This window comes from Xiphophorus couchianus, chromosome 1, assembly GCF_001444195.1.
Source record: "Xiphophorus couchianus chromosome 1, X_couchianus-1.0, whole genome shotgun sequence".
In the NCBI taxonomy this organism is placed as follows: domain Eukaryota; kingdom Metazoa; phylum Chordata; class Actinopteri; order Cyprinodontiformes; family Poeciliidae; genus Xiphophorus; species Xiphophorus couchianus.
In genome coordinates, this window is record NC_040228.1 from 20,814,913 (window position 1) to 20,836,048 (window position 21,136).

The 21,136-nt window shown below is 39.0% G+C and overlaps 1 protein-coding gene across 7 annotated transcripts in view; it reads left to right on the forward strand.

Annotated features, from left to right (window-relative positions):
• The window catches only part of LOC114149258 (IQ motif and SEC7 domain-containing protein 1-like), a 125,507-nt gene that overhangs the window by 68,262 nt on the left and 36,109 nt on the right, over positions 1 to 21,136 (forward strand). The window contains exon 1 of one of the 7 annotated variants that reach the window (XM_028024993.1): positions 516 to 790. The exons of 4 other annotated variants lie outside the window; for them this stretch is intronic. In XM_028024993.1, the coding sequence (XP_027880794.1) occupies positions 714 to 790 (77 nt within the window). In that variant the 5' untranslated portion in view covers positions 516 to 713. Of the gene's footprint in view, positions 1 to 515; positions 791 to 4,179; positions 4,549 to 12,165; positions 12,250 to 21,136 lie in introns of those variants that run through there. 2 more of the 7 variants (XM_028024986.1, XM_028025030.1) reach the window with 2 other exon arrangements.

The following is a 21,136-nucleotide window of genomic DNA, read 5'->3' on the forward strand; positions in this document are numbered from 1 at the left end:
AGGGAGAGGGAGACAGAGAGAGCAAGACATGGAAAAGCAGGAGAAGGGGAAGGAGAAGGAGAGGAAAGGTTCATGGTTTCAAGGTGAGGATGTCTAGAAGCTCAGAAGAGGGGGGAAAAAAAGCCCTGTTGGAAAGTTTGTTCTTGCAGCAGGAGGAGATGGGTCGGAAGAGGGGTTTGAGAACCCCATTCAGTTGTTTCAAACTGAGATGAGGGAGTTTAGGAGACTTTCACACATTCCAGTACCAGTGCCGGCTGGAGGGGCGCCAAGCTTTGACCATACCGTTACATCTCAGAGGATCCCAAGACGTGTGGAGAGGCATCCACAGAGGACACACTGACTGACCTGGATAAGATTTAAAATAGAGCCAAAGCAGCCAATGTACTTCTTATTTTGGGAGGTGGATCCCAGACATTAATACCGAGTGCAAATCAGTCCACGAGGACTTCTGATCTTTTTATTTTTATTTGGCTCTTAAGGCTGTGACCACGTCCAGGATTGATGTGGTTGTTCTGGGCGGGTTCAAATCTCTCCCTCTGTCATCCAGCGGCAGTGGTGAAGCTGGAGTTTGGAGAGGAGGACGGAGCTGACGTCCATGCTCGGGATTTTCTGCCTAATAAAAAAAATATGAACAGCCAGCTGTGATTCTGCTGCAGGGATGCCTTGTAATATGGTTGGATATTCTTCTACCCTGTTGATTCTCTGAACTGAAGATGTGGAAATTCAAAGCGTTTTGCCTGGACTATTGGCACGTGCTTTGTCTGCACCCACACAACAACTTTTACAAGAGGTATGTTTATAAATAGTTGCAGCTGGCCATCATGTTTGTCTTGCATGTAGTTAAATTTTTTTGTAAGCCTGTCACTGTTTCTGTGTGTGCTAAATTGCCACCTACACTACATCACTTAGAACAAGAGTGCGGTTACTTCATCAGGCTATTATCAGTGTCTGAGTGAATCTGCTTTGGGCTTTTTTCCACAAACTCTTGGCTTAAAAACTTTTTGTTCAGAAAAACCTAACGCAGCATTGAGCAGATTGCATTTCTGTCCATCTCCTTATGTTAACCTCTCATCTGTTGGACACTCGGTTCCTCATTTTTGACCCTATCTTTGCAGTTTACATCAAATTATTATTATTTTTAATCTGACATGCAAATCATGGGATCACACCAAATAAAATTAGCGATCTTTTGCCAATGTTTCAATTTGCAAATAGTAATAGAAAAAATCACAAGATGCACATGCTCAGAATTATGTTTTTTTTTTATCTTTTAAGCTCATCTTTCAAGCTCACCATTTATATTTTCACACCTTCTGAGCTTATTGCCATGTGTGCATTAATAGAATATGGTGCTCCATATTCTGTACGTATGCTCTACATTCTCAGACTGAGAATGTAGTCTCAGCAAACAGAATGCAGTTTGATTTGTTTTGCACAAAGCCTTCAACTTTTAGTATTTGTAGAAGACGTATATCTTAAAAAATTATCTCTACTACATTTAGGATTTCTAGCTGTGTATCTTTGCGGAAATTTCCTGCGATCGCTCCTCCGTCATGCAGATGTTTGATGTCAGGAATGGAGGCGAGTCGCAGTGTGAAATATGTTTGAAATCAAATGCTGCTTTCTGTCTGTATGCTAATCTGTTCTCACATTGTTCACACACACATACACTCACAATTTTGATGTCTCATGAACTCGCTCCATAAAAATTCAATCAGAATGCAGTGTGTCCAGGATTTATTAGTAATTTATCATTTTTAGCCTCCAGCCTGCAGGGAAACTCCTGTCTGTAGGTTGTGTTGTGCTTCTCTGAATTTGAAATAATCGCTTTACTCTACTAAGTTGAGTTCACAAGAACTTCAAAATGTGTATGTTCTCCTATTTTTTTATTGTTTGGATTTTGTGTTCCACACAGCTTTTTATTTTGTTCTTCTGTGAACTTCAGCTTCAAATGGCTTACAATGTTTTTCCTACTTAGGAGCCCTTTCTTATTAAAATAAGACACTTATATCATCTTCTTGTTCCATCAGGTGGTCGGTCTCGCAAGGTCCCATTCTCGGTCCACTCTTGTTTTTTCTCCGTCTTCCCGTTTTGTTTGAATTTAAAGAAACATAATGTTTCATTTCACAATTACACTGATAATTCTCAGATTTTTCTCCTTATCAAAAGAACTTTACAGTTTGTCTGAATAACTTACTGGATTGTCTGAATGATTTGAAATCATGAATGGCATAACATAAAAGAAAATCAAGCTGGTATAATAAACTAAAGGTAAATTAAACTATAGTTTTATTGGGGTGTAAATGTTGCTAAATAGTCTAAAAAGATAGCCACATGCCTTGACAAAATCCCCCGCTAACAAGCTTTTCTGCTTGCATTGCTAAGTAGTTGTTAGCAGAGCCATTATTGTGTGTGTGTGTCCACGACAAACTGAGAGATTATATAAAACAGCTCAAAAGTATCCAAATTTTGTCAAACAAACCAAAGGTGACCTATCTAAAAATCTTTTTTTCGTGATTAGCATGTGATTAATTACTTACTTCCCTCCTCTCTCTTGTAGCAAACTGTCCAGTGAATTTGGTCTTTCATAATGTGTATGTCATAATTTGAATGTATGCCTTAACATTTGTTAATATACAGCATGAGATTACTATGAAATTTTGGTTTAATTATGCAACAGTGTTCTGGCGGTTAGCTTAATGATAAAATCAGTCACAATATGGCTTAGAGTAACATTACACACATGGCACACTACTATAGCTGCACCAAAACTTTGCAACAGCCTGCTTTAATATATATGTAGTACTAAATATTGATATAGTATTGCCTGTCACAAATCAGCATCATAAATGTCTTCACAGCATAAACATTAACACTTGATTCGATTAGAAATCCTAAATTAGGATACTGTTGATGCTAAACATTTTCAAAACCAGTAAAAATCTAAATTGTGTTACTCTTCAAAACAGCATTCTAATATTTCTAGCTTGATTTTTACCATGTGGAAGATCTCAACATTTCACAGCCTGTGAGCCACATTCAGTCCTTTAAATGACCTTTTATTTAGAAAAGCAGAACTTATTTTCATTTCTTAGCTCCCCTGCAGTTGTTTTTGTTATTTATTTATGCTAAAATGGACTGAATTTATATAGCACTTTTCTATGAATACTGACCACTCAAAGCACTTCAGCTGGATGACATTTATACACCAATGCAGATTGGGCAGCTTGGAGTTAAATGCCTTGCGATGTCCCATCCATAATTGACAGAATGCTGGAATTGAACCATGTGAAATAAACATAATGTATCTTTTGCAGATTTCGTACATCGCATTATGTTGCTCAGTTGCAGAGTGCAGTGTTGAAAAAAGAGGGTGGAAAAAAACTTATTTATAGTGTATTAATAAATGTTAAGAAGTTTATACTTAGAAAACATGTTCTGTACTTTGATCAATTCTATTTTAAACAGTTCTATTTTTGCCTACATTCTCTTATTGTGCCATTTCCCTTGCATATGCATCGACATATTATGCATACAACATCTTGGTGTACTTCTACTGTTTTTCCAACATTGTTATAAATAAGTTTAACTTTGCATGCAGCTGTCTATGACTCAGTGTTCTCTGGAATTATTGGATTTTTCCACCCAATCTTAGCAGCTCATTATATGTCTAATTCCAAAGTAACTGGAATATTTTGGTCAGTGGGTGTAACTCATTACAATGCTTTGACTGTAGCATAACGTTGTCTGTGTCCTGAGACTGTGCTGTTTGAGCCAGGTCGGAGAACTAACTGAAAACAGCCTCTCCTAGCTGCTGAACTGGGGTTCACCCTCCCACCCCGCATGTCCTTCCTGCTGAGAATGGAGTGATTGTTGGACCCAGGCCCGGGTATTATCATACACAATAATCAAAGATTATTGTGCTTTCTCTTTTGCTTTTAAAGTTTTTACCCCCCCCCCCCCCCAAAAAAAGAAAAGAAAAGTGAATGCAGGGCCTGCCCGTCACTGTTGGGAAGCAAGCATCCTGCAAGAAGCAGCTGAGTGAAGGATTGCATTGGACAGAACAGAACGGAACAAGGAGTGTCTGCAGAGGGGAGAACGAGGGCTGGTGTGTTGGTCAATGTGGGTGGAGAGCTTTTGTTAAGAAGAGAGATGATTTTTTTTTCTTTACATACTGGTCCTTTACCTTACTTGGTAATCAGACAGATTGCAAGAGCTGCAACTCTGAGCCCAACATAAAGTGGGTCAGGGAGGGCTTCGGAAAGGCAAAGACAGAGCAACTTTTAGTAGTGAAAGAATGAATCTCACTGTGGCTTCGTCTATGGAAAGTGAAACATGTGGGGTGTAATTTGTGGTTGAGGAAGCAGTTTGCACAGACTTTTTTTTCTTCTGCTGCTGCTTTTAGGGAGCAGTTACTGCACTTTGAGACTTTTTTTTTTTATGGAACTGCCTTTGGGTGCCATGTATGTGTTTTTCTGATGCCCACGCTGATGTCACCGTCATATGGAACAAGATGTGGAAGTACTGCATTGCCAGTCGGACTATAAGGTAGGAGAGCATATGGCGAAGAGTGTTGATGGCAGTGGCCTGCGGTCTGAGCACTGGTTGTTTTTCAGTCTGACCGCAGCAGTTTGTGCAGATATTTCTGATCAAGTAACATTCCTGTCCATATGCTCACAAGCCCGGTGGTTTCCTCTCTGAAACCATTGGAAATATATTATCAGCCAGCTAAAAAAGGCAGAGAGGAAACAGTGAAGACATGTTCAAGGTCTTTCCTGGTACTTTTTTCTTTGTCAAGGACATGTCTTTGACTGTAAAGGCATAAAAAAATAATCTGGATTTTCTTTTATTGTCTTCCTTGAGCCCTTTTAAAGTTTTATCTTTGTCTTGGAGTAGAGGACTTCATCCAAGATGTTCCCTGACATAATTTTTTTTTAAAGGAACACAGAGACCAGTAAGGAGAAAAGCTTTTCCTTGCTCTGTGTGACATCCCTTTCTCACTAAATCTAGTGATACGATTATTATCGTATCAATTAAACGTTTTTTGTTTTATTTTGTTAGAATCTGCATTTTTGCTTCTATCAGTCCTGGGTATAGGACTGATAGAAAAAAATATTCACTTGTGCAAGCAAGTTTTTTTTTCTTTCTCAAATATAGATGTAGTTTAAGCATTTCTTTTCCTGCTTGGATCAAATGATCTTTTATAACTGATGAATAAAAGGACACACGCAGAGTAGTTTCTAATATTAATTTGTGTAATGATTAACTCATTATGAGATCACTGCAAAATGCATTTAATCAAGCAAATATAAAGAATCAATTCTCTTGGACTAAAATACCAAAACGTGCTTCAGTCTTAGGCCTCCACAGATTCTCAGTTTTATTGTCATCATGGCAACTGGCACTTAATGAAAAGAGGTAAGCCAATGCATCACGGTGAATGGTTCAATCCCCAATCTAATTACAAATAGGCTTGTACCAATTAATTAAACATTTAATCACAATTGCTTCAGATAATCAAAGTCATGCCAACATAATTTCTCTAAACATTTTTGTTTACTGGAGTTTAAAACAACTGGGTAACGCATACACTTGATCTATTTTGAGAGTTTTTGCATTTAAATTGTGTTAAATTTAGCAGCAGTATTGCAGTTCAATGCTTTCCTGAAATCGGTGGCGAATGTCTTTAATTTAGCGTGTTTGATTGAGCAAATCCATTCTTGTATCCTACTGTCTTTCCACCTGAGAGCGATCTGGTTTGTGTCAAGTCCAAAAGGAAAACTCGGACATTTCTTCCCTAGTGAACTTCTCCCAACATATTTTAGAGATTCTGGGCTCTGACAACTCTAACTCTGATGAGATGCTTCATATAATCTCCGCTGAGTTCTCTTGATGCAAACGTTGAGTCCAGCCACCTCTTGCTAGAAGGGTCCTATGAGCCACTTGTGTCTGTAATTTCAATCTTTCAGTCATAATCTTTTTTATTTTCATTGGTGAGGATAGGAATGTAGACAGATAAATGAAATATCAGCAGATAAATCAGTGGAAGCAGCACCAGAATTCCTGCAGAAAAAGAAACAATCCATCTATGCACTCACTGTTCCATCCTACCATCCATCATGAATGAGGCAGACTGCAAGATAATTGCACTCCTCCACTTGAGGCAGAGATTGACCACTGACCTGGATGAAGCAGGTCACCTCTTTCTGTTTGAAAACAGCAACCTTAGATATAAAGGAGCAGCCTTTCATTTGTCTTTTGTTTGTGAGATTTGGCAAGAGCTGGGAGTAAAAAATGGCTTTCAGTACAGTGTGAGAAGATAGAAGTCTGTCTATTAGTCTTTGAAATAGGAATTGTTGTTAAATGGGATGTTTATCTTGCATTTTGCTTCCTTGACATCGTCAACCTCACCATGGTTGATGGACACCATGTAGGCGTCTCCAGGAGTTAGTTTTAGTGAATCTCTAGTGTTTAATTTAGTTTTTTGTGCTCCTGACTTATCAGCTACCCCTAAAACTTAGTTGTGATTTCCATAAACAGCAGTGGCAAAGTTAAATAAACACTGTTCGAAAGCCGATGCAGCCAGTGACGACTGACGGTAAGTGGAAATATCTTCCTGTTGGGTGGCTGACATATTACAATAACAGGGCTATGTGCAAATATGCATGAATACATTATGAAACCTTTAGCTGCGACACTTTAGACGCCAGGGTGCATTTGATCTGGCTGCTTCAGTCGTCTCAGTGACAAACACGAGCCAGTGTTGCGTTTCAAGAGCGCAATGACGAGAGCATTATTTATTCAACGGTGCTTGCTCGTCCCGTTGTGAATATCCAAGAAACTGAGCAGCAGAAAGAAAACTCTGACAAGAACCGGGATGTTAAAGCACCTCCTGGCAGCCTCACAGTGCTTCATAAAAGGTAAAATAACTTAGTTGTGATCTTAACTGAGTGTGACTTGATTAAAAATAAAATGAGAGCAGGCTCTGACCTTGTGTTGGTTTCTTTGCCTTAGTGTGCTGGCTTTAAGACAACTTACAAATTTTTTGGGAAGAGGTTTGAGAGGAACTGTTGATAATGGAAACATACTAACCTGCCAACTCACAGTTCCACTGTGGTGAGTGGAGAGGAGGGGAAAAAAAGCCTCGGAGGTGGAAAAACTGAGACGTGTCTCAAATCGAGGCCATGTTCAACTCTGAAATATTACCTTGGTGTTGGTCAGCTTCCAGTTAGACATGACAGAAATGTTGACCATGTTAAAGGCTTTACCATTTGCTGTTAAACATCAGATTTTGTCCTGGTCAAAAAATAATTTAGGCATGAATCTATTTGTCACCCAAGGTAAGGCGTTCATAGTCTATTCAGCACATTTAAATTCACTTGTTGTCAAACATTGTTTTTGTGCTCATGCTTCAGTGTTATGCTCCATCAGGAGAGGCTGCCATTTGAGTAACTGTATATCAGTAAATATGCCTCAGAACTGAAGTTGCACTGGCCTTTTTAGCTAATTTTAGGACAAAGTGTAATATTTCCATATAAATAGGCAATGTGCAACACTTGAACTACAAAGAAATAATGTGCAATAACTGATATAACTATAATATGCAATAGAGTGGATCCCTGGTATTTATGAGATTGGGACTCTAACTAAATGTAACTAAAATGTATTAATTCTTGAGACTCCTTTTTAAAAAAATGCTTTTAGTTGTTTATTTTAATAATTCAAGCATCAAAAACGCCATATTGTATATTAATATTGACAGTAGAATCCATCTTGGTACTAGCACAGAAGCTAATATCTACAGTCCTGGGTGTAGAACCAGTCAGCACCATGGGAAATGAATGGCACTCCTGGAGTACTATGTAATATAAATAATATATTATTTATATTTCAAGAAAAGTCAAAGGACAGAGATAGATACTTAAAGGGCGCACTGGCACTCTTGTTTTCTGTTGAGCCTTCCTGTTATCTGCTGAAAGTCTCACGCTCTTACCATTTGGTAATCTGAAAGAACCGTACATACATCTCGAGTTTACTTTCCTATTAAATGACTTCTGAAGATGTGCGCTTTAATTAACTTCCTTTTAAAAACCTGCTTGAAGTTTGAGTTTTATTCCCTCATCAACAACTGCCACACTTTAAGTGTGATATGAGAGTGCTTACATGTGAGTCTCTGATTGATCCGATTTTTCATCGTTGATCATGACAAAGCAAGAAAACAGACCAATTTTAGTTACCTGCAGACTTTTATAGTTATCCATCTCTATGGAGCCTTTCATATAGATATATATCTCTATACAGAGATCTAAGCTTAAGCTGCCGTCTCTGTCTACAAGCCACTGAATATTTTATATGCATGTCTCTCCCAGAGGGACACAAGCAGAGTGTGAGAGGTGATTCTTTTCCCTTTTTTCTAATTTTGTTTAAGAGTTCTTATTTTTCTAAAATAGTTTGTAGCCTTTAGCACCGATAATGTGTGCATATAAATGAATCGCAGGAGAACAAACTACATCCATCACCTTCCTTTCACCTGTCATGGCTGCAAGGCTGAAACATTATGGGGGAAGGTATTTGGGAACACTGCTTCTGGTGCATGCTTAAGCTGTGAAGCGTTTGAAATGCTAATCATCTGAAGAGGCTTGTTTGTTTACTTTAATGCACAAGAACGCCAACCTCGCAACAGAGCACATTTTTATGTCGTATTCATTCCCCTCGACCCCCCTCATCATCGAGGTGTCTGATCAGAAAAATGCACATGAATATAAATGATTCATTCGGAAATATTGGCATCTTTCTGTTTTGTTTCCCAGTGCTGTTTTTATTTTTGTAGACACACTGTATGATTAAAGATGAGCAAAGAGATATTTCGCCTGTGCTCTGCTCTTTTTGATCAGTGGACTGTGACAGCTCAGAAACACGGGCACCATCTCTTTCTGAGAGCTTTGTTCTTTTTTTTTGCTGTTATTTTACTTTTGATGACATGTTCTTTTTGCATCTCCTCCATGTGCCTGCTTGGAGAATAATGAGGCTCGTTGCTGCATTAACTTATGTAATGGCGAGCAAGCAGAGGGCTGAGATAAGGGGAGGTGGGGGAGTGAAAGAGGAGGAGGGGGGAAGTAGAAGAATGATGAGCTCATGCTGCTGCACTGCAGCTTTTATAGACACTCTACACCTTTTGGCTTCATGCCATATGTTGTTATGCATATCGAGGTCCATTTATGCAATTTCCTTTTATGTTCAGTAATTATTTGATTGACGATTTGCATGAATGTGGTTTCTAAAAAAAACATTTTCTAGCATAATGTGAAGCTCTGCAGGCAGGTTTTCCATTCAGTTTCTGTATTAATAATTCTAAAAGGCTTTGAAAGATATTATATGTGACACTATCTTTTACCTGCATCACTGATGATACAGAGAGACGATGCTCAGCCATGATCAAACTGAGCCAGCGTAGCTCGGCAATCGCTTTTAGGTTCACCAACTCTTTTTTTATGTGACAAATAAGTCCCTCATTATGTGACACATGTTTTGATTTATGTGTGAAATGTGCAAAGAGAAGCAGGGTCAGGTGATAGGTGTCTGTAATAGTGACACAAGAGCTGTGCCACTTGGTTTTATGGCATTTTTTTTCTATTAAACAGAGTGCTCCTTCATCAGGCCTTTCAGCTGCGTCTCATCCTGTACTGGAGAACAAATGGATAAAAAATTGTTTGCCAATGATTTAAGTATTACAAAATTATAGTTTGCAGTTCTCTGCATCACACTATGCCTTGATGAAATATTCATAGCCCTTGAGGTCTGTCACACTTTGTCGTGTTTTAACCACAAACCTTTATGTCATGCCAACCTAAAGAAGTGGATATCTGTGGGTTGGTAGAGAAAGGATATAATTTTATTTTTTGGGATAATATTTCTGCTTCAAATGTCTCCAAAATTGTCCCTGTCCTGTCTCTTGTGTTCATTGGTCTACATTAAGTTTTTTTTCTTCATTAATGTTCTCCAACAAAAGTGTGAATGTAATGCTTCTCAAAATATCCATAAACCTGATTTTTTTTTTTTTTTTTACCAATTAGCTGACTTCTGTCAGTAGGTGTTTGCACATGACTTCATTTAGGGACATCAGAGTAAAGAGGACTGATTAAGTCCATATGTGTGCCACACTTTTGCAATCTTTCTTTGTGAGATTTTGAAAAAGATGCATTCTTTTCCTGGCGTTTCGTTTATTTACTTCTTTGTGTTGGTTGAAATGACTATTTTCTCTAGAATAATACTCGATCAGGAGCAGTTTTGTTTTTCTCTGCCTTGCATTGTGTGGGCTCATTACTTGGAAAAATAGCGCTTGTCTGTTCTTCAGAGTGAAATAGCAGAGCTGTCAGGGGGGCTGAGACTTTGACTGGTAAACAGTCATTAAACTTAAATGTTTATCCTTACTGGATTTACAGCTGGAGGCTGTGTGTAGATGGAAGCAGATGTTCTTGTGTGAATGCATGTGAACATATTCACTGCTGTTCAGTGAATGGTGGGTCTGCTGTAGCTGTTGCCTTGACAACTGGCCTTGGATTTGAGCACGTGCAGTTGTGATAAATCCTGCTCCCAGTCAATGAGCCTTTATCCACAGAGTTGTAGATACCTGCATCATTCAGGTTCCCACAGTCACCTGATTCCTCCTCAGAGACACTCCACCGCTCATACATCCTGCAAAATTGCAACTATACTTTGGATTACGGTGCATTATAATTATTAGTATTAATGTATTTTTAAGTTTTCCTCAGAAATTAAATAATCCCTTTTGTTCAGTGTAAGCCCAACAAGGCTTGAAATCACGGAGTTATGAAAATTTGGACTGAAACACAACTTTCTGCAGTTTAAATGAGCTACTCTGCAGTTCTCAACCCATTTTATTGTTGTTTTAGCTTTTTTTTTTCTCTCGTTCTCTCTCTCCTCCCAGTTCTGCTCTGTTTTATACCATCTTGTTTTCCTGCCTCCTTTCAATCAAGATGAATGAGTCCATTCAATCGGTCATTGCATCCTGAAGCCCTGCCGGTTCTTGTGTGCACTGTGCAGTAGTGCCATCTGTTGGCAGAGACACGTCAGGGCAGGGAGCAGCTCCAATGCCTCCAAACAAATCTCTTGTGACTTATCGAGGCCTTATGTCAATAAGACTCCTTTTGAATGCCTATCTTCAGTTACAAGCCATCAAAGTTATGAGACTGCTAATGACCAGTTTTTCAAACAATTCAGTCATTCTGCTGTGGCTTGAGTGCGTAGAGTCAAGAAATAAAACAATAGGGGATATTTTAAAAAAAAAAAAAAAGAAGAAGAATTTCTGTTTGGGTCATAAGAGGAGGAAAGGAAAACAAATTAAGGCAGATGGGGGCACTTGCCTTGTCAGGTGTCCTACCGTGGCTGCTGCAGCCGGATGGGCCCATCTGCTGGCTTTTTTCCCGGATAGCTGCTATTGAGCTTCGGTGCCAATGATTGCATAACTGTTTTAATACAAGAATGTTCATGCCTGGCAGCTACTATACCTTTAATAAGCTAGTAGTTTGTGGTTTTAATTCACTAAGGAGTTTTCTCTTTTTTTCCCGTTTTTATTTTTAGAGAATCCTACTTCCAAATAGGTTTAAATGCATATATTTGTTTCTGAGCTTCTACCCAAAGTGAAAATAAAGTCTTGTTTCCCTTAAATTTAAAGACATTGCTATGTAAGTGCAGTTCAGAGTGTACTCTCGCTGTCTGCTTGAGAGCTCAGTTTTCCCCTTCGGCCACACCATGTGTCCTAAAGAGGAAAGGAAAGAGGGAGAAACAATTGGTGACCTTGCAGAGCTGCAACACGCAGGCTCCAGACCCGTCCCAGCCGAGCCACAGGCATCACAGACACTAAAGCCGCTGACCACACAGAGGGGCAGAGGGAGGTTTGAAGGCGAGCAGAAAACTAATTGTAAAAATGGGAGAGATGGAAAATAATGGGACATATTCAACGGCAGAGTGAGGCTGTGGGCGATACAGCTGAATGAGGCATGGGGAGGGAGCAGGGAGTACAAATAGCCTCTTTTTCATTGACGCTTAGGGAAATGTGCTGATTTGCGGAAAGTAAACCAGTCAGATGGTGGTTCCCTTTCTCGCATGCCTGATAGAGCCAGGCTAGCTTTCCAGTCACCACGGTCACTTTACCTGTCTGTGGCTTATCACCAGAGCCTGGATCTGGTTTCACGTTGCACAGACCAGCCCAGAGGCAGATGTGTGGAGGTAGGTGGGCTCTACGCTGAGTCTGTGATCTCTCCGGCTGTGGAGCAAAGCCTTTCTATAGATTCTGCAGCGTTAGCAGCAGCTGTTTGCATTGTTCATCCCTGCAGGTGTATGACAGGCTGGCATGCTGCATGTCGAAACAGTAATTACCAACAAGTTTGATAAATGGAAATGTCATTAATGAAGCATAAATGTCAACGTTGCGGGAGGGATGACTTTAATGTTTGTTTTTTTAAATGACTTTTGTGGGACTCTGTGATTTTCATTCTTTTATAGTATTTACCCTTTTCAGCTAATAATACATTTATTGAATGAGTAATTGTTGGTCTGTGTTTGCATGAGGTTGACACATTTATTAAAACTTGAGGCAGATTTCAGATATGCCAACCCAATTGACAGATTCCCGATGCCCTGCTTAGCTGGATTTATTTTATTTGCTTTATGCAAAAGGTCAAAAACATCTTAACTACATATTTTAAATTAACTAAAGGCACTCAACCACACTTCTTTGGTGTGGTTGAGTGCCTTTAGTTAATTTAGTTGTATATATTGTTATTATTATTATTGTGTGTTTGCTTATTTCTACTGTATATATTTGACCTTTTCCACGGGAGCTGCAATCAAATTTTGTTGAATTCTGTTCAATGACAATAAATGCTATCTAATCTAATCTAAATATTATATCTTAAAAATGTTTGATTCTTTGGCTGCTTGATTCCTGAAATGAGAGCAACAATGAAGCCGGCTATCAGAATTGAACCCCACCTGGGTTATTGTCCCGAAGACGAGAAGACACGCATCATCAGGCCATTTGAGATTAAAAGCGACAAAGACTTCAAATTTAATGCACTTTAAGTATTAACTTCTCTTACTCTTGCTATGAGAAACTAGCCTTCCTGTTATCCACCTGAAATGTTTTGTGCTCTCTGGCAACATGAACAAACTACAGACATGTACCGACAAGTTGCTGAGAATAATTTTCTTCACATGTCATTGTGTGCTACCTTTGACTTCATTTTTAAACACCTTCATAAGATCTTCTTTCCTCAGTTATGGCATTTACACTGAAGAGTGTTGTTGTTAGCTTTACTGGTGATAATTACTATTACTTTTACACTGATAAAAAAAATTGTCAAATGGCTTGTACTTGTATAGAATTTAATTAAGTCCAGAGGATCCCAAAGTGCTTCACACTACTTTCAGTCATTCGCCCTGTTCACAGCCTTATGGTGGCAAGCTGCTGGATAGTAGCCAGAGCTGCCCCGGCACCACCGGGCATTCTGACCACCACCAGCAGGCAAAATGGCTAAAGTGTCTTGCCCAAGGACACAACGACAGAGGCAGACGGAGTGAGAATCAAACCAGCATCCCACTGTTTATCTTCTACCACCATCAAATTTCTGCCTGACCCAGTCAAGCTAAAGAAAGTCTCCTGATTCTGGCTGTTATCTGATTTCTCTATGGTTTTCCCTAGTTCGCTGATTTCCTATAAACTGCAGGAATTTAATGAGTTGTGTCCCTCTGACAGCACATCCCTGATGGTCGTTTGTTACCATGATGCGCCCTATTGATGTTTTCCAGTGCAGCTAGAAAACACTGCTGGACCTTTTACTGTGTAGACGCTTGCTTTGTCCATCCCAACTTCCTCCCATTAGTCGGATTAGTAAAATAAATGGCTTCGTGAGGACATCATTAGAATCTATTAGCTGCACAAATTATGAAATGGTTTCTACCTCATTGGTCTTGCTGAACAGTGGAGCAGTGGTTAGAGGATACATAGCTGCACTATGCTGAACACACCCATGCACATGTTGTGGCTCATCCCTTTTCTTTCTGTTCTCCCCTAAGTTGTTTTTGCTCTAACCCATCTTCAACATGGCAGATGTGTAGTTGCTGTGCTGCATTTCATGGTACAACAGATAAAAGGAAACACCCTACAGGGACAAATGGTGCCTGCTTCGAATCTCTGGAGCAATTCACTACACAAACTTACGTGGTGCTTCATTGTGAAGTGGAAAACGCAGTGACCTGGCTTTTCAGCTTATTATTCTGCTTTGGACATGGCTAAAATAACCTCCCAAAGCTGCTTATACACAATGCACTGAAGAGCGTGTTTCCTGAATACATTTAGTTTATACTGAACAGATGTTTGTGCATTTGTACAGGAGGTCAGGTGTGCGTTATTGTGACCCATCGCACTCACAAAAACCCTCCTGTGGAACTCGGAGCGCTTAGTTTTGAAAACATGTGTGGATTATGAGTAAAAAGGATCTCATCCCTTTTTCAGGGTTGCTCTGAGCTTGTAAATCCCTCACTCTGATGCTGCTCCTTTCAGCTGTCACCCCAAGCTTGTGGTGGTATGCTGCACGGTTTACACAAAGTTTAAGTCAGGCAGTTGACCTTATTTACGCAATGGATTTGTTAGACAGCAGGGATGATAGTATATCTTGAAAACTGACAATAACTAAAATATGCTTCCATCAAAACAATGTATCACTGTCTGAATATTAAATTAGCTTTTAATAGCATTTTTCCCAATAAAGTTTTTAAGTTAAAATTTGAAATGTAATGTGAATAGAAGGGACCAGGTATAAAAACCGAAGTGGAGTTGCATTAGTCTATAAAGAATATATATTACTATCAGGGATGGCAATGTCTTAAAACGCAATAATGATTCCTCTGTGTTGCCCCGCTTCAAGAAGTCTTTGGCTTCAAAATATTGGCCATTTTTTAGATTGATTTTCTGTGTGTTGCTGTTCTTATGAAAGCAAAATCAGTACCTGTAATAATCACCTCATAATAGTCACCAAAGATTTATACACTGTAATGTTAAACCCTTCTGTCTTCTCTCATATAAACTTGAGCGACATCCCGTTCTAAATGAGCAGGGTTTAATATGATGCTAGCCAGTCTTTGCGGTTATAACAAACTCAGCTCTTGTAGAAAAGGATTTCCAGGAGGTTTAAAAGTGCGTCTTTATTAATTATTATTGATTCTTGAAGATGTACATTTCTGAGGACAGACAGTGACGTTGGACAAGAGAGCCTTGTTCAGAATCTTTGCTCAAATTCATCATATTGGTTTGAAGTCAGGACTCCATATTTGTTCATCCAGGTCTTTATGGATCTAGCAAGCTGTCTTGTTGAAACATTCCCCTTATGCTGTCCCCACAAATAAGGGAGCATGAAATTGTCCTGGATGTCTTGGTATCATGAGGCCTTAAAGGTTCCATTCACTGGAACTGAGGGAGCACACCAAACTCCATAAAAAAGGCCAACATCATCATCCCTCTGTAACAAACTTTACAAGTGACACAATGAAGCCAAGAAAGTTCTGAACTCAAACATTCAAATCCAGACACATCCATGTGATTACCAAATTGGGAGGCATGATTTGTCACTTTAGAGAACATGTCTATACTGCTCTACATTCCAGAGGTGGTATGTTTTTTTTCCATCTGCTTCCAGTGCTTTAGATTGTACCAAATAGGTTGGATGCAGTGTTTGGCCATGGGAACCCATCCCATTTAGATTTCTGTACCTGTTATTGAGCTAATCTGGAGGTCACCTAAAGTTTTCAGGTCTGTAGCTTCTGACTGAAAAATATTGCCAACCTCTACACACTATGCTCCTCGACATCTGTTGATCCAGATATGTGATTTTACATTGCCTGTCACATTTATGAGCTATAATTCCCAATTAGTGCCACTTTAATGTGATACCACTAACAGCTGACTGTTGAATATTTAGAAGTGAAGAAATTTCCCTGTTGGACTTCATCCTATCATGGCACTGAGCGGCCCTTTCCTTCAGAAATGTTTGTAGAAACAGTCTGCATGCCGTGGTGCTGGATTTTATAAACATGCCCATAAAAGTGATTGAAATACCTGAATTCAAGGATTTGGTTGTGTGAGTGAATAGATTTAGAAATCTAGTGCCTTTTAGTTCATAAGGGCCAAAATGAAAGCAAACTAATGGGTCATGTTGCAATTCTGTGTCAGTGCCTTTTTCACATTGTCACGCTAAAACCACAAACCTCAAACCATTTCCTTGGAATTTTGTCGGAGAGAGCAACTCAAACTACTTTATACATGTCAAGTAGAAGGAAAAACACCAGTGTTCTCAAGGAAACTATGTCTGACTAGTGATAGATAAGGGGTTAATGTGGAGTGTATGCCCTGCATTTATATTCACATCACTGTATTTGTATTGCCTTAAATAAATATCCAATGCAACCAATTTCCTTTAGAAGTTACTTAATTTGTGAAAAATGTTCACGATGTATTAAGGCTTTTGCAAGACACTGTACTCGTACTTTTCATTTAGGAGGATGCAGCTACCAAGAGTAATTGGTTCTAATGGTGGCCTAATTAATTCAGCTGAAGTGAACATCTCAGGTTGCCTGCCATGAATTCCTAATTATTTTTGCTTCTTATTACCTGCTGCATGTTGATGTCTCCACTTACCCTGGCTTTGATGTAACCCAATCTCAGGCCAGGGTGTTGGGTCTCATCAGATAAACAGCAAGAAATGCCACTGCTTCTTATAGATTAAATACATATTTTTCTAATATTAACTTCCTTTGCTGTAGTTTTGACAGGGAAGTTTAGAAAATCTTTTTTTTTTTTTCTTGTACTTCAAGGTCTTGCTTTGAATCATCTTAAGAAAATAGACTCCACCAGGACGGAACACATTTTCATTTGACCTTTTCTTGATTTTTATGTAGGCCGTAATCACAGCGGGGATGGTGTGGGCGTGAGATTCAGCCCTCTGCTTTTCACTGAGGGTGATGGGAAGTTTGCTTGATTAAAATGACAGAATTGGTTTTGTTTTTGTTTTTTTTAATGAAAAGAGCCCAAAACCAACATGTCGGAACATGCAGGTCTCCTTGTGTACACTCGAATTCTCAGGGAAAAACTGTGGGATGCCAGAAAATGGGAGGTGGAAAAACATCCTCTGTTTTCTTAAAAGCCTGCTCACTTGGAAGTGTTTTGTGAGGAAAAGCTGTGCAAATATATATAGCTCTTGACATTTCTAACATAAAATTGCTATCACAAATTTCTATGTATTTTATTGAAATGCATTATTGTGACATGGAGAGAAGATGATACATGTTTTTTTAATGCAAAATCTCTGAAAACTAATGTGTGTGTTTGTATTCAACACCATTTAGTTTAATACCTCCTTTCCTGGGGAAGTGAACAAATTAGTAAACAGAGTCTATGTGCGTGTGTCTCAGTATAATTGCAGATGTTCTGTGAAATCCTCAGAGATTTGTTAGAGAACATTAATGACCAAACAACTTTACAAAGACCAAGGAACACAGCAGACAGGTCGGAGATACAGTTGTGCATAAAACAACATCTCTTGGGGTGCTGTTCAAACTATTTTTCCACAGAAATTGGAAAAACAGTTAGAATCCTAAAGGGACATGGTCATCCGTCTAGATTTACAAGCTGGTCAGAGTAGCAAATAGTGAGAGTAGTTGCAAGGAAATCTATGATAACCCTGGAGGAGCTTAAAGGATGTAAAAACCTCATGTGGGACATTTGGTGCACAGGACAACTATTAGTCAAGTACTCAACAAATCTGAGTGTCAGGAGCAAAGCCATTATTAAAAGAGAGCCCAGTTTGCCAGACATGGTTGCAGAATACTATGTGCATCTGAAAGCAAACCTGAAAAGAGGATGGTAGCAACAACATGCTGTGGGGATGATTTCCTTCCACAGTAATGTGGAAGCTGGATATAAGGGCAAGATGAATTGAGCTAGACAGTCCGGAAAGAAAACCTTTTATAGGTGTCTGTCCATTTGAAAAAGTAGTGTATCATTTTCCTTCCGCCTTTCCAGTATACAATAATTAGTGTTGGTCTGTCGCACAAAATGTCAGTGAAATGTGTTGTACTTTATGGTTTATCTCAATGTGAATTCATATTTTTGCAAGGTTGTGTAGAAGGCATGTTTAAAAAAAACCAACTACAACTATATACTGATTTATTTTATTTTGTAATTATCCCAATCGCATTATTAGAACTTGAATTAAGAAGATCCAGCCAAACCCATTCTCTGTCATGGTGTGGTCTTGGGAAAGCAAGACGGAGCTTTTAATAAGTAACTGAGGGGCTTGGGGTCGATAATTCTGCATCCTGCAGACATCTGAGATGTAATTGTAGTCGAGAATATAATAAGGCTTCTGGAGCATAAGGGCAAGCTCTGGGGATTCAAACCGATATGTGGCACATTTGAAATTCCTTGCTTAGCAATCAGAGGAATTTATTTCTTTTTTCAACATTTCATCATTTTATTCATTCTGGTGCTTTTGTAAATTCTTCAATTCTTCTTGGTTGTTATTGACCCCCGCTCAAATGCAAAAAAAAAAAAAAAGTCAACTAAGCCTTGGTTGTGAAGCCAAACATCATTAGCTATCGTCTTGTTCATCACAGAGACAGTGAATTAATCTGTGCACTCCTGCAACCCACCTCCCTCATAAACGGCTAAGGAGGTCACAGGAGGCGTTGAGACTAATGAAACCATAGACACAGCACTGATTAACCTCTCCTTGAGGAGTTGTTATCATAAATTCGAGTGTGCTTGTTGTTCTGCATGAAGCCCTGCATCGTGTCCTGCACCGGTTCTGGCCTGTCTGAATGGAGCGCAGGTTGAAATATAAGATCTGCTGACGTGCAGGCAGCAGGTCTTGCAGAGAGGTGGTATGAATGGAACTTGCAGACTCAGGATATCTTGTTTCTCTGGAATATGTCAACATGAATCAATTTCTCAGCACTCCTATGACCTGCACAGAAGGTGTTTTGCAGCTGCTTTTTGCATTTTGTGTGACGAAAGAATGAGTCAGGCGCGCCTGCTTTATCTCTGTGCTTTTGTTCTGAGATTGATTGCTTTCTGGTTGTCTGTGTGAATTAATCTCTTGACCCGATAATCTCGTTTTTTTCATAAATGTGACTTTTTGGCATTTCATTCATTGTTTAAAACCCAAAAAACGTGGATGACTTTTTTTTCCCATAAATGCATGGACAAGTGAAACAAGATTCATAAATTATTTCTTCAATAGTTTTATTTCTTTAGACATTTCTAACCATGGCCTTGAATTAATATTTAAACCCAGCTGATCAAGTTCTCACTGTGGGGAAAATTTATCTTTAGTTTTTTCATATGCATTCTTAAAAAGCTCAGTTTGGAATGAGACCTGTTTTCTGCTTGGATGTGCAAAGTTTTGAACAAAAGGGAAAAGAAAGCAGAGCAGCCAGGATTTCCTTTGACATTCAGAGACCCTGACACACCATTTCTGCTGAGTTAGAGACTTTTATTACCCTTCACTAGAGACAAAGGAAAATAACAGAGGAAAGTTGTATTTATGCCTTTGTAATGCCAAATCCATTTAATCTGCTTGACTGTACAATCATAAATCATTAACCTTTGCGTTCTGATGTTGTCTGATGTTGTTTTGATGCTCACCAGGTAAATTGCATTCAACAGGACAAATAACTTATATTTACAGTCAGAGCAGCAATGACACGGTTTGGGAATTAGATATGCTGAGTGGCCCAGTCAAAATCTATACAGCAATAAAATTGAGAAACTGAAGAGAGACTGCTGTTGACAGATGTTCTCCATTCACCCTGATCAAATTTGAGCACATTTATGAAGAATAATGGGCAATGTTTCAGTCTTTATATTTGCAAAATTTACCCAAAGTCTTGAATCTGTAATTGCAGGAGATACATTTTGGGGGTTTTTTGCACTGACTTTTTTTGTACAAAAAAATCCAATGAAGATTGTGGTATTAATCTGAGAACAGATAGTTGGGTTGGTGCACTGTAAAAATTAGTTTCTCACGACGACCCAGGTTTTAGGTCTTCTAGTTTTCGTCATATTTTGCTGCCATCACTGTTTTCTAACTCAGTTTTTCCCTTCCAGTCCAACTAGATCACACTTTATCAAAGCAAAGCAGAAAATGAAAAACTGTTTCTGACTGCTGCTGTATACACCATGTTCCAAAGTATTATGCAAGTGATATTTTCTCAGATTTTCTTAAATTGTCAATGCAAATGATGGTCAGTATAATTTTCAAGTCATTAACTATTACAGTATAAATAAAATTTTACTGAACAAAGCTCCCCATAAGAACAGTATTTTTTTTTCAAAAATAAAAAACTCAAAATTCACTGTTCCAAATTATTATGCACAGCAGATTTTCTAAACATTTTATGGATTATAAAGAACCGCAAATGTGCGGTTATAAAGAATGTGCAGCATTAAGTGGTAACATGTACTAAAATCAAAAGCTATTTCAATCAAAAACATCTTAAGAGACCGAGTTACATGTTAACATAGGACCCCTTCTTTGATATCACCTGCACAATTCTTGCATCCATTGAACTTGTGAGTTTGTGGAAAGTTTCTGCTTGAAATTCTTTGCAGGATGTCAGAAAACCTTCCCAGAGCTGCTGTTTTGATATGAACTGCATTCCACCCTCAGATCTTCTGCTTGAGGAAACTCCAAAGGTTCTCAATAGGGTTGAGGTCAGAGGAGGATGGTGACCACACCATGAGTTTTTCCCCTTTTATGTCCATAGCAGCCAATGACACAGTGGTATTCCTTGCAGCATGAGATGGTGCATTGTCATGCATGAAGATGATTTTGCTATGGAAGGTACGGCTCTTCTTTTTGAACCATGAAAGAAAGTGATCAGTCAGAAAGTCCATATACTTTGCTGAGGTCATTTTCATACTTTCGGGGGCTCTGAAGGGGCCGACCAGCTCTCTCCCCATGATTTCGGCCCAAAAAATGACTCCACCACCTCCTTGCTGACGTCACAGCCATGTTGGGACGTGGTGGCCATCCACCACCAATCCACTACTGCGTCCATC